Source organism: Spea bombifrons, chromosome 13, assembly GCF_027358695.1.
Source record: "Spea bombifrons isolate aSpeBom1 chromosome 13, aSpeBom1.2.pri, whole genome shotgun sequence".
Taxonomy (NCBI): Eukaryota; Metazoa; Chordata; class Amphibia; order Anura; family Pelobatidae; genus Spea; species Spea bombifrons.
Window position 1 is genome coordinate 7,002,818 of NC_071099.1, and position 12,665 is coordinate 7,015,482.

At 39.1% G+C, this 12,665-nt stretch overlaps 1 protein-coding gene across 1 annotated transcript; it reads left to right on the plus strand.

Moving 5' to 3' along the window:
• The first annotated feature begins 1,168 nt into the window (after positions 1-1,168).
• On the plus strand, positions 1,169-11,502 carry RPL27 (ribosomal protein L27). Its single transcript, XM_053453937.1, has 6 exons — positions 1,169-1,235; positions 1,781-1,863; positions 2,344-2,513; positions 10,876-10,986; positions 11,075-11,275; positions 11,307-11,502. Exons 2-5 carry the CDS (start codon positions 1,783-1,785, stop codon positions 11,121-11,123), a joined length of 411 nt encoding a protein of 136 aa, XP_053309912.1. The 5' UTR covers positions 1,169-1,235; positions 1,781-1,782; the 3' UTR covers positions 11,124-11,275; positions 11,307-11,502.
• The last annotated feature ends 1,163 nt before the right edge of the window (positions 11,503-12,665 follow it).

A 12,665-nucleotide genomic window follows, 5' to 3' on the forward strand; every position in this document is an offset into this window, starting at 1 on the left:
GAAATGGCCCGGCTCAAAGATGTACCAAGTAGGGCATGGGCAGCGGATCCCCAAATGCCAAAGTTCAACATTGAAAAATGCGCATGCCCCAAATGTGGCCCTTTTGCCCCCAAACAGCCAGGCAAAATCATTCATGTGAGGTATCGCTGTACTCAGGAGATGTTGCTGAACACATATTGGGGTGTCTTATGATAGTGACATATACCAGAACCTTTTAATTCATACCTGAAGTAAAATGTGTGACAAAACAAATGATGGTAGAATTAGTGTTTGGAAAGGGTTAAAATAGTAGCATTTGGAATACCCTGGGCTGTCTAGTTTTCAAAAATATATGACTTGATGGGGTAAATTGCATTGGCCGGCTTCAAATATACCCGAAATGGCACATGGGGGGGAAGAATTACCAGATTTGGAAAAAATGGCTTTGAAATAGCAAAACGCTACCTGTACTTATTGCCCCATAATGTGTAGAAAAAAGCAAAAAAACATAAAAACATATATTTTGTATGAATACATTTAACTCATGTTTTAATATAAATTGGGAAATTAGCTTTTGTAGTATACAATACCTATACACTCTCAGCCATATTAATGACGAGTGTGATGGGAGTTGTAATCCAGAAAAGCAGGGTCCAGTGACGTGAAAAAAGGGTGTCATTCTTGTCAAAAGTTATTTTTTCTTAATTGTATTCCTATAGAACATTTTACTAAAGGGGTTGGGGATATTCATAAAAATATGTTGCTCTTGTTATTTTTAAAGAAATTAGGGGAAAGGTTTTTTCACATTCAAGTGAGCTTGAAAAAAAAATACAAAACAATATATAATTGTGAAGTACACTATAAGCGAAAAAGTAAATTTATGGTTAAACAACTACATGTTAGAAATGGAAAAGACCCAGGCTTTAGAGAACGGTATCGCCTAAGAAATTAAAAGTATACCATGTAATTGTGCTAAAAGCACACTCATTTAGAACCACGGTCATTTCTGCTCACCGGTGTTCGCTAACAATTATTTTGACAACTGTTTAATAGCTTAAGTTCTAGTATGAGTAAATAAAATTCAGTTTCCCACTAAATCTGCTGTTTTTAGCGTAGCCTTGTTACACAAACGCCACGGAGGATAATACAAACCCCGCCTTCCAGAGCGGAAGTGCGTCGCCACGATTTTGACGTGAAAGGTAAGTGGAGATCTACTCGCTTCCTTTTCAGGGCGGCCATCGAGGACGAGTGAGCGGGTAAACGGATCTCAGTAACTAATCGTTAGACATCCTTTGTGTTGACGGTTTGAAACATTTACTTGGGTCTAGATTAAGTTAAGGCTAAGGTTATACCACACACTTTTATAGGTATTTATTTTCTAGGTGTTAATATTACAGTTTAAACCTACAATAACACGTCTGCGTAATCACGGTGGTCTCCGTGTGGATGCTGCAGGCCTCGTGGGTTTAAATGGGAAGTTTAGCGACATTCTGTAATCATAAATGTAACCATCGTCTTGGGATTTGTACGGGTAGTTTTAGGTGCTTAGCTTTTCACAGGTAAAAAAAAAAATGTAGTTATAATTACCTCAGTCTTTGGACTGCATGTGGTGCTGTGTAATGTTTAGCGTTCGCAAGTCATTATATATATATATATATATGTGTTTTCGGATGTGCCTTTTTAAGACGCCCCTAAAAATACGTTTCTTCATGTTTATCTGGGCATGTTGTACTAACTTGTCTCTATAGTCTGTATTGTTTTAAGTATTTCTGAAACTTATTGTAAGATGCTGTATTTGCAGAAATGGGCAAGTTTATGAAACCTGGTAAAGTTGTCCTAGTCCTTGCTGGACGTTACGCAGGCCGCAAAGCTGTCATTGTAAAGGTTTGTATGGTTTCATGAAGCTGTTCTCGCTATTTGTGATCCTATGCATTTAATATATTTCTAGGAGGTTTGATACAGCTGAATTTTAATCCTTTATCTTGAAACTAATTTGTCAAATTTAAGCATTTCATGAAAGCTATGTCAGACACTCATATTTAAGCAAGGGCTGTAGTTAAGATAATACAGTTCATCAGTTCGTTTGCTGGAAATCATGCTTTATATGGTGATGCAGACAGCAATACACACAAAAGTTTAAGACACAAGTGCGCTTAGAATACTTTATGCATTACCACAGTATGCTGTGACAAACAAGAGAGGCCTTTTGGGATTTTTGTAGTTTCAATACATTGAGTACATTTTGCATTGATTTAAGCAGGAGTCCTACTCATTGTGTGCCAACAAATGCACTTTAACTTTTTTTGTAGTCATAAACTGTGGCTTTCCTCTGTACCCTCTAATACTTTATTTTTATCCCATAAGAATATTGATGATGGCACATCAGACCGACAGTATAGCCATGCCTTGGTTGCTGGCATAGACCGCTACCCTCGCAAGGTCACTGCCCCCATGGGTAAGAAGAGGATTGCAAAGAGGTCAAAGATCAAGTCTTTTGTAAAGGTGTACAACTACAATCACCTCATGCCAACCAGGTATGTGTCTTAAATCTTACAATGCCCCTTTTTCACAATGTATTGATGGAGTTGCATCCTTAAGCTGAATGCAAATGTGATTAATAGTAATGTCACTAGAAACAAACTTGTTTATTTAAAACTTGCAGTAGACTTGACTGGTTACCTAAAATATACTATGGGTGAGCAATGGTGAAAGATAGAATTCAGGAAGGCAGTTGACACTCCCTAATAGAACAGTATTTGGATGTTTAAAATAGTTGAGTGGCAGGAGTAGGAAGGTTGTAGTTAATGTTGTATATTCATAGGAAGGTTTTGTTACTAGTGGGCTGCCTCCAGGTATCTGTATCGGGACCTATATTTTTTTAATATTCTCAAAGGTAAGGCGCGTACGTCTGCGACAGGGTAGGTATTTCTTGTGGAACAAGGTAAATGATTTTGGTGATTAGAAGAATGGTCAAACAGTTTAGAGCTTCAGTTTAATGGTGGTAAATGTAAAAAAAATCCCTAAGAATATAGCGTTTGGAACACTGTTCTCATTGACAACAGAAGAATGGGACTTACACATAAGCAATGCAATAAAGCATCAGAAAAAGCAAGCAGGGTGCAAGGTTGTAAAGCAATATGCATTGGTAGTAGAAAGAGAGGTGGTTCTCTAACTTTACAGATCTCTTGTCATACATCTAGAGTATTGTGCATAGTTCCTTTAGACCCCATTTCAATGATATTGACATTTTGGTGAAAGCTCAAAGTGGGCTACTAAAATGGATTAAACAGTCTCAATATGTATAACTTGGCAGAGAGGAAATGTTAAACATTAAGATACATAAAATAATTTACGTGTAGATGGAAAAGAAAATGCTAGGAAAGCTAGACAGGTTGTGCTGGTGGGGGATTTAATTATTAGGAAAGTAGATATGGTGATCTGCTGTCAAGACTTTGAACGGCGAACAGTATGCAGCCTTCCGCGTGCTCGGGTTTTAAGTGTTGCGGACCAGGTGGACAGATTGTTTTGAGGGGCTGGTGATTATCCAGCGGGCATAGTCCGTGTTAGCAGTTATGTTGGCACTAGGTGACATACTTAGGAAAAAGACCTCCATGGTTATTTTCGGGAATATTACCTGTACCACTCGCTACATGAGGCAGTGGGAGCTTGGTGTAGGAAAGAGGTTTGGGTTTTTAGAGAACTGGGCAGATATATAAATTAGGGCTGCAACTAACTATTACTTTCATAATCTATTAGCTGGCCGATTTGTTTTTTCGATTAATCAGATAAAAAAATTTAATAAAGTAACCTAGGATGTAAAATACAAACAGCAGAATAAAAAAAACTTTGATAAAAATGCTTTTCTTGTTTTTATTTCCCATCTGCCCCCCAGTTATGCACATTTGAGCCCAGGCTTGCCACACTGCCTCCCAGAAATGCCACATACCCCCAGACATGCCACACTGTGCTCCCCACATATGCCTTATTAACCCTATATGCCTTATACCCCCAGATATGTCACTCTGTCCTCCCCAGGTATGCCGTATACCCCCCCTGATGTGCCATAGTGCACTCATAGGTTTGCAGACTCGTTCAGACACAATACTTTTATAAGTAAATACGGGGTTAATCTTCACTGCCGTCAGGATTTAGATTCCCCTCAGTTTGCCCCCCCCTTTACCTCTAACTGCACCTTAAGTTAATTTTAATTAAATTAACCCTCAGTCCTTAGCATTAAATTAGCCCTGAAGAGAAAACCCCATTAACCATAACTGCCCCTAAATTAACCCTGAAGAGCGCATCAACCACAATTAACCCTAAACACCCCACTAACTGTAACTGCCCCTAAATTAACCCTTAACACCCCATTAACTATAACTGCCTCTAACTGCAGGGAGGGACTGGAAAAAGGAAGTGGGCGGGCCAATTGGCAGTGACTGCAGGGAGGAACTGTAAGTAGGAGCTGCTGCTGTGAGTCAGACACAAAACGGATTATAAAACCCTAATTTTATAATTGATAAAAATCGATTCAACTAATCGATAATGAAATTCGTTGGCAACTATTTTCACTATGGATTATCGATTTTATAAATTAGCTATTAGGGCTGCAACAACTAAACTACAACATGTGAAGCTTAGGTTGAAAAATAGCTTGGTGGTGATGTGTACAAATGCCCATAGTTTAAACAAAAGATCCCTGCACTTGCTGCATTAGGGATCTGGTGCAATGAGAATGACTGGGATGTTGCCATACCGGTATACATGTTTATATATAAAGTCTGTACTTTCTATATAACATGTATCCTGGAATATTTTAACCCCTTGACTGCTAACGATGGCACCATGCCGTCGCTAGCAGTCCCAGTAAGGTGCTAACGACGGCACCATGCCGTCGCTAGCAATACCCTACCTTGATAGAAGTCTGTGGACCCCCATCACCACCTACCCCGGCGATCTGCCCCTCACACTGAAGGGCATCATCGGGGCCACCCGATCCGGCCGATGATGGCACGCGCGATGACGTCACCACGCAACTTTATTAATAACTGACAATTGGCAGTTAAAGCGGTATGGGGGCATGCTGCTTAGATGCCTGTATCTCAGGCATCTAAGCAGCTACAAACCCCCAACATATACTGTTGGAAAGGCAATCGCCTCACCTTTCCTTTCCAGCAGTATAATGCCTTTAAAAAAGTAAAAATGTACAAAAAGTAAAACATGATTTGGGGGGTCTCTAAAGGAAGAAAAATAAAGATCAAAATTGCCTAGAGACCCCCAAATCTAAACATTAACTAGTTTAACGTAAAAAAAAAGCTTAAGTATTTTAGCTAAATGATCACTATGGTAGCCAATGTTACCACAGTGATCATATAGCTATGAAAAGTCACATTCCCTTTTTAAAAATGGCCGATACAAATTTTTAATCCCATGATCCCTTTGATCATGGGGTTAAATTTAGCCAATGGTAGAGGAAGGAAATTTTTGAAATCCTGATGAACTGTAAATATTAAAATCAGCCATTTAGCCTGTGTGGTACGTGAGTAACCATCTCATCCCTAGAGCTCCTTGTATTTTTACTGCAAAACTTATTTTTGCTGTAAAAGTTTTTTTGTTTTTTTTTCTCTCCCTTTACCACAATTTCTTTGGGATTGTAAGGGGAAAGAATGGCGTGTGCTTCTGTGAGTGAATGTATGAAAAGTATGGTGTGTGCTTCTGTGAGTGAATGGTCAGTAATTAGGGTGAAACCTTGACGTGGCATTACTGCTCACGTAAGAAGTTAAATTATGGCACAAAAAGTACACTTGAAAAAACTACACCCCTTGGTGCGTCAAATGAGGGGCTGAATGTGTTTCTAGTACAAACCTGGAGTGCATAAGACACAAATGAACATATTGCTATGGTTAGAAAAAACATATTTTCTAGCCAAAGTGTGACATATTACATCATTATTTGTGCACTCAACTTTTGTCCTAGAAATACATGTAACCCCTCATTTGAAGCTCCAAGGGGGTGTAGCTTCTAGAAATGTGTACTTTATGTAACCTAATTTAACTTCCCAGATGTCTAGACCACTTTAACTTCAGATATGGCAGATTTGAGAATCTTGTAAAAAAAAAAAATTCTTAAAACATTTAGGGGTGATGCCTGCAATTAGACAGCTCTAGACAGCTGGAAAGTTAAATTATGGTACATAAAGTATATAGTTTGAGAAACTACACCCCTTGGCTCATCAAATGAGGGGCTGCATGTATTAGTAGCACAAGACTGGAGTGCGCAAGACATAAATGAACTTGTCGCTTTTTAATGTAATGTTTTTTTTAAAACTTTTATAAGTGTGATATTCACTTATTTGTTGTGCATATCAGATTTGTGATACAAATAAGACCTCATTTGCTGCAGCTGGGGGTGTAGTTTCTAAAAATATATAGTTTTGTCGGCATATTTTAACATCCCAGGCAGCTAGAGCTGTTTAATTGACGTCAGCCATGCATTACATTTAAAGATGTCTTTTGTGATAGTCTAGTAAATTGAACTTTTAGCAATAAAATATTAGAAAAACAGTCTACTGTTCTCAATTTCTGTTTATTTTAGACCGGTTACCTACTGCTAATATTTAGCAACACAGGTTTTGATATTAGAGTGTAATATTATTTTTCTAAAAACTAATTTTTATTGAGTCAGAAGTGAAAAAATACACTTTTTCCCATTTTTGGCTTTATTTTGCAAACCTAATGAGACATACACATATCAAAATGGTATATTTGGAATCTGCTGGGTGTGCTGAAAAAAACCATATATGGTTTGTATAGTTTATTCCCAAGAAATCCCGAGATGCACCAAAATGCCGAAAACCAGCTTAGCACCCAGGTGGGAAATGGCTTAGCAAGGGGTTAACATATTAAGCTTTTTTTTTTTTTTTTTTTTTTATATAAAGGGCAACCCCCTCCCATTCTGCCATCTCTATAGGGGTCAGCCACAGGTAAATTCCTAACAGGGCCTGTCTTAAGCAGTTTGTAGAGGGGGCAGCAAGGAAAGAGGCTGTGCAGGATTTAGTATTTACAAATGGAGACTTGATTCCCAATGTCACTGTAAGAGAGCTTTGGGCTTTGGGCAAAAGTAGGAGTCGATTGAACTTGTGTTCTTGGTTAAAATTAAAATGTAATCATGTTAAACTTCACCTAATTTGTAATCACCCTGCAGGGTGATCCAACAACTTGCCATGTGGCTCAATCCTTACTCAGTGCTAGTGGAGATAATGCAAAAATAAAATGATTGCCTTCTAAAATAAAACCATTAACCAACCCCTTACTGCTGAAAATACGAAAGTGTGAAATTGCAGCCTGTAACGGTAGCTGTTTTGTTATCAAGAAGTCTGGTCCATTCTATTTAAGAATGTGTATATACTCGCAGATAAGCAGACCATCAACATTTCTACTAAACTACAATGAAAACATTGTGTGAATGTTGAATCTGTTACATAAAGTATGAGAAAATATGTATCCAAATCACAAAAAATGTAGTGTACCATAATTGTATTAAAAATAGATATGATAATCTGATTAGCTACCTACACATAACATACCCAGACACTAACACAACAACACATGCACAGTTGTGCACACAGCTAGATGCTACTTGCCTCTTGAAGGCTATCTTCAATACAGCTCACTGCACTATTACTACTAGTACTGAGTTGTCAGTCAACACTTAGTGACCCTGCTCAACCCCACCTCCTACTTGAAATTACGGTGTATTTTGTGTTACCCTACTCCCATATTATACCACCTCCTAGGGGAAAATGATTGAATACATTAGTTATGATTTTGTTTAACAGTGTTTTTTTTTGGGGGGGGGGGTTGTTAGTACTTACCAGAAACTTTAACCCCTTAACGACAATTGCCGGTCCTGGCACGGCACGGAAAAGCATGTGCTTTACGACAATTGACGTGCCAGGACCGGCACGTCTTTAAACGGGTGCAGAAAGCGATCTACTATCGCTTTCTGCACCCAAAAAGCGTTGCTGAATGCCTCGACCTCGAGGCATTCAGCAACGCCGCGATCGGCACGAAGGGGCCATCTCTGGCCCCTCCACGGGGCGTCAACATCCGCCATACTTTGTATGGCGGCGGACGCCCGTTTTAAAAGCGTTTAGGAGGCGATCGACGATCGCCTCCTAAACTTAAATGGTGTCGCTGGAATGCCTCGATCAGGAGGCATCCAGCGACACCAAACACTAACCTTTTGATGGGCTGTGACCGCTCCGGAGAGCGGTCACAGCCGCAGCTACCGGCAATCTTCGCCATCAAGGAAGATGGCCGCCGTCCTGTAACAGGAACCAACAAATTTTAAAATTTAGCTAGATGGTCCAGACCATCTAGAGAACTTTGGCTCCACTTGCAGGTTGAATACAGGTACTGCATTCACCATGCAAGTCAATGGAGCCCAGCTTTCTAATCACAGTGTGATTAGTAAAAATAAATTAAAAAATAAAATAAAATTAATAATAATTAGAAAAAAATAGTAAAAAAACAGTAAAATGTAAAAATCATTTCCCACTGATGTCACTATCAGGGGAACCTCCAAGTTGAAAAAAAATGTTAAATTTTTAAAAAAAAAAAAAAAAAAAAAAATATATATATATATAAAAAATATATTTTTGTGAGCAAGTCCTAAAGTTAGCATATTAGCTTAAAACAATTCTCGCATGGAAAGAGTTAAAATACTGGCATATTAAATGCCCGTGGGGTGTCTACTTTTAAAAAATGTATGATTTGATGGGGTAAATTGAATGGGCCAGGTTCAACAACGTCCCAATTAACACGGGGGGAAGGATGGCCACACATCTAATTTCCAATTAGAAAAATGCACACGTACCAAATGTGGCCTTTTAGTTCCCCCAAAAAATGACACACCCATGCATGTGGGGTATCACTGCATTCAGGAGATGTTGCTGAACACATTATGGGGTGTCGTGTGACAGCGGCATATACCAGGAGCTGTAAATTCATACATAAAGTAGGTGTGTGGGGGAAAAATACACACACAAAAATATTACTGCAAACTTTGAAAAAATGCTGGTGGTAAAATGTGTGCATACAAAGAGTTAAAATACCAGCATTTAAAATACCCTGTGGTGTCTAGTTTTGAAAAATATATGGTTTTGTTGGGCACACTGAAATGGCCTGGCTCAAAGATGTACCAAATAGGGCATGGGCAGTGGATCCAAATGCCAAAGTTCAACATTGAAAAAAGCGCGTGCCCCAAATGTGGCCCTTTTGCCCCAAAACAGCCAGGCAAAATCATTCATGTGGGGTATCGCTGTGCTCAGGAGATGTTGCTGAACACATATTGGGGTGTTTTGTGATAGTGACATATACGAGAACATTTTAATTCATACCTGAATTAAAATGTGTGTGGAAAACCAAATGCAAAAAAATTACTACCACAAAGTTTGACAAAGACTGGTGGTAGATATGGTGCATGGAAAGAGTTAAAATACTAGCATTTGAAATACCCTGGGGTGTCTAGTTTTCAAAAATATATGGGTTTATTGGGCACACTGAAATGGCCCGGCTCAAAGATGTACCAAATAGGGCATGGGCAGTGGATCCCCAAATGCCAAAGTTCAACATTGAAAAATGCGCATGCCCCAAATGTGGCCCTTTTGCCCCCAAACAGCCAGGCAAAATCATTCATGTGGGGTATCGCTGTGCTCAGGAGATGTTGCTGAACACATATTGGGGTGTTTTGTGATAGTGACATATACGAGAACATTTTAATTCATACCTGAAGTAAAATGTGTATGACAAAACAAATGCAAAAAATGACTACCATAAAGTTTGACAAAGACTGGTGGTAGATATGGTGCATGGAAAGAGTTAAAATACTAGCATTTGGAATACCCTGGGCTGTCTAGTTTTCAAAAATACATGACTTGATGGGGTAAATTGCATTGGCCGGGTTCAAAGATACCCGAAATGGCACAAGGGGGGAAGAATTACCAGATTTGGAAAAAATGGCTTTGAAATAGCAAAACGCTACCTGTACTTATTGCCCCATAATGGGTAGAAAAAAGCAAAAAAACATAAAAACATTGGGTATTTCTAAACTCAGGACAAATAGTAGAATCTATTTAGCAGGTTTTTTCATTACCTTTTATAGATGAGTAAAAGATTTTTCAACTAAAAGTTAGAAACAGTCATTTTTTTCTAAATTTTTCACCATATTTTATAATTTTTTTAATAGTAAATAATATGATACAATCAAAACAATGTCATCTAAAGAAAGCCCTTCTTGTCCTGAAAAAAACAATATCTAATGTGTGTGGGTTCAGTAAACGGGAAAGAAGAAAATTACAGCTAAACACAAGCAGCGCAGAAATGTTAAAAAGGCCATTGTCACAAAGGGTACAAAAAGTAAAATCAGCCTTTGTCTCGAAGGGGTTAAGAAAGCTGTGTTTGAGTTCTTTTGTTTATTACCAGCAACTTGGAATTCAGCAGCTTGACAGCTAAATGTCAGAAATCAATAGTAGTAATTATGAAACCTACTACATGGAAGTATTTGAATTGTCCTTATATAAGTTCCACATTCTTAATATATGTAATCAGTACCTCTGTCATTTAAGTTTGTTGATTTGTCACTACTGTCCCAACAAAAAAAATAAGTTATAAAAGCCACAGACCCACACATAACTGATAAAGGTCAACCTTTTATAAAATTGTCAAGTGAACAACTCGCACAATGTAGACTCTGATCAAATATACTACAAAAGTAAATGCATAGTGGGATCGTGAGCAGTTTCAAAGGGAAAAAATGTTACCAAAAATACATCTCAACTTTCTACACAACTTTATGAAATTTGCCCTGCTTAATTTCCACGTCTCATATTGGTTTTAGATACTCTGTTGATATTCCTCTTGACAAGGCTGTGGTGAACAAGGATGTTTTCAGAGACCCTGCTCTTAAGCGTAAAGCTAGACGAGAGGCCAAAGTTAAATTTGAAGAGAGGTTGGTATTGTGCAAATTCAGCTTGGTGTATACATATAGTAGAATGTCAGTTAAATATGAAAACTCATAACACATATTTTCTTTTCAGGTACAAAACCGGTAAAAACAAGTGGTTTTTCCAGAAACTGAGGTTCTAAGCCTTACACGTTTGTCCATGGTAAACAATTAAAATTCCCCAAAAAAAAATTGTCTTGTTTTTTCCTCGCGCTTCCAAACAATGGTTAATAGATTAAATATACTAATTGTGTACTCTTAACAATTAGGTTTTGGTCTTAGGGGGCATATTAAAGTGGACTTTTGCATAACTAAACTTGTTAAAGTAGCCCTTTTCCAATTTTGTTTGTCATGGAGCTGGATAGTCCGACTGACTACCGCTGACTTGTGCTCCGTTAACCTGGGACAACACGCTTTCCTCGGTTTCCCAGTCACTAGCCGAGACTCAGTGTAGGGTATAACCAAAACAAAGACTACTTTATTTTTCACACACAGGGCTGGATATAGTCGGCAAAACACGCATTAACATAAAACAAGATCTTAGGATATAAACCACCTACTTAATCTACCTTCCAGAGGCAACAGGGTCAGTAAAGGGATTAACAATACAATAGGGGTCCCAACCTCCACTATCTATTACTGGCTGAAATCAGTTCCAAGTAGTGCACCACTACTGATATTAAAATAAAACAATGTCGGTTACTCCCTGGTTGCGGATCCTTGGCTGTATGCTAGGGATAATCACCACTGCAAGTGATGAGATAGCCTGCTGGGGGTAGCCACAGAAGTCTTTACAAAGTCAGGACCCTTAGTCACGAGAGAGGAGGCTACCTGTCAGGCCTCTCCAGTGGCCCCAGTGATGGAGGGTTCCCTCACAGTTAACTTTACCAGCGGTTGTTGCCCATCTGCTGGCAGCCAGGACCACACTGTTTACTATCTGCATGCTTCCAGTATGTTGCTTTTTATGAGCACTGTTCAAGATGGATTTGTGCTGGCCATTTTTTTGGCAAGGGGCAAGCTTAGCCCTCTGAACAGGCTGAAGGGAGAGGGGGTGAGACCTAATATTTATGCAAAATTAATAACATTGAACACTTTGCAATGAAGTATATGTTGTTAAAGTGGCAGATGTTTCCCTACAGCTATGTGACATGAGCCTTTTGTGATGACTCTGGCTTGACGGACTGAGACATTACGGATGCAGCGAAATATCGGTGGCCAAAGCACATCTGCCAAAAATGGCATTATCGCCGAAATAAAAATGTCTTAAAATCCAGGGGTGGGTGAAATAGTTTACCTGTACGTTCAGTTTCTGTTACGCCTAGAGGAAGCAGGGACCCAGCAGAGTGACGTGAATTTCTCGCGTCACATGACCCTGCTCCGTTCCTGCTTCCCCTGGACTGGTCAATAAAAGTTGTTCACCCGGTGCGAGCAACACAGAGAGAAGCAGCGGCACCGAAATCTGCAGTTCAGGTAAGGGTGTGGGGGAGGGTGTATGAATGAATATTTGTGAATGAGTAAATGTATGATGTCATGGCACAGGGACTCTGTAAGTTATGTGCAGACCTCATCCTGCAGGGCAGCATTTTATCTGTGTTGGCAGGATCAATACTCAAGGGGGGGCTGGGAGTCTGTTTCAGCCAAGTACATCCTGAATTTTTGGTTTCTAATTTTTATTTCGGTGCATC

What these genes read in the sequence shown, in the direction of transcription:
- RPL27 (XM_053453937.1), top strand. Translation starts at nt 1,783, where the DNA reads ATGGGCAAGTTTATGAAACCTGGTAAAGTTGTCCTAGTCCTTGCTGGA. An exon ending in GCAAAGCTGTCATTGTAAAG is followed by an intron (nt 1,864 to 2,343) that starts GTTTGTATGGTT and finishes TTATCCCATAAG; the next exon opens with AATATTGATGATGGCACATC. An exon ending in AATCACCTCATGCCAACCAG is followed by an intron (nt 2,514 to 10,875) that starts GTATGTGTCTTA and finishes TATTGGTTTTAG; the next exon opens with ATACTCTGTTGATATTCCTC.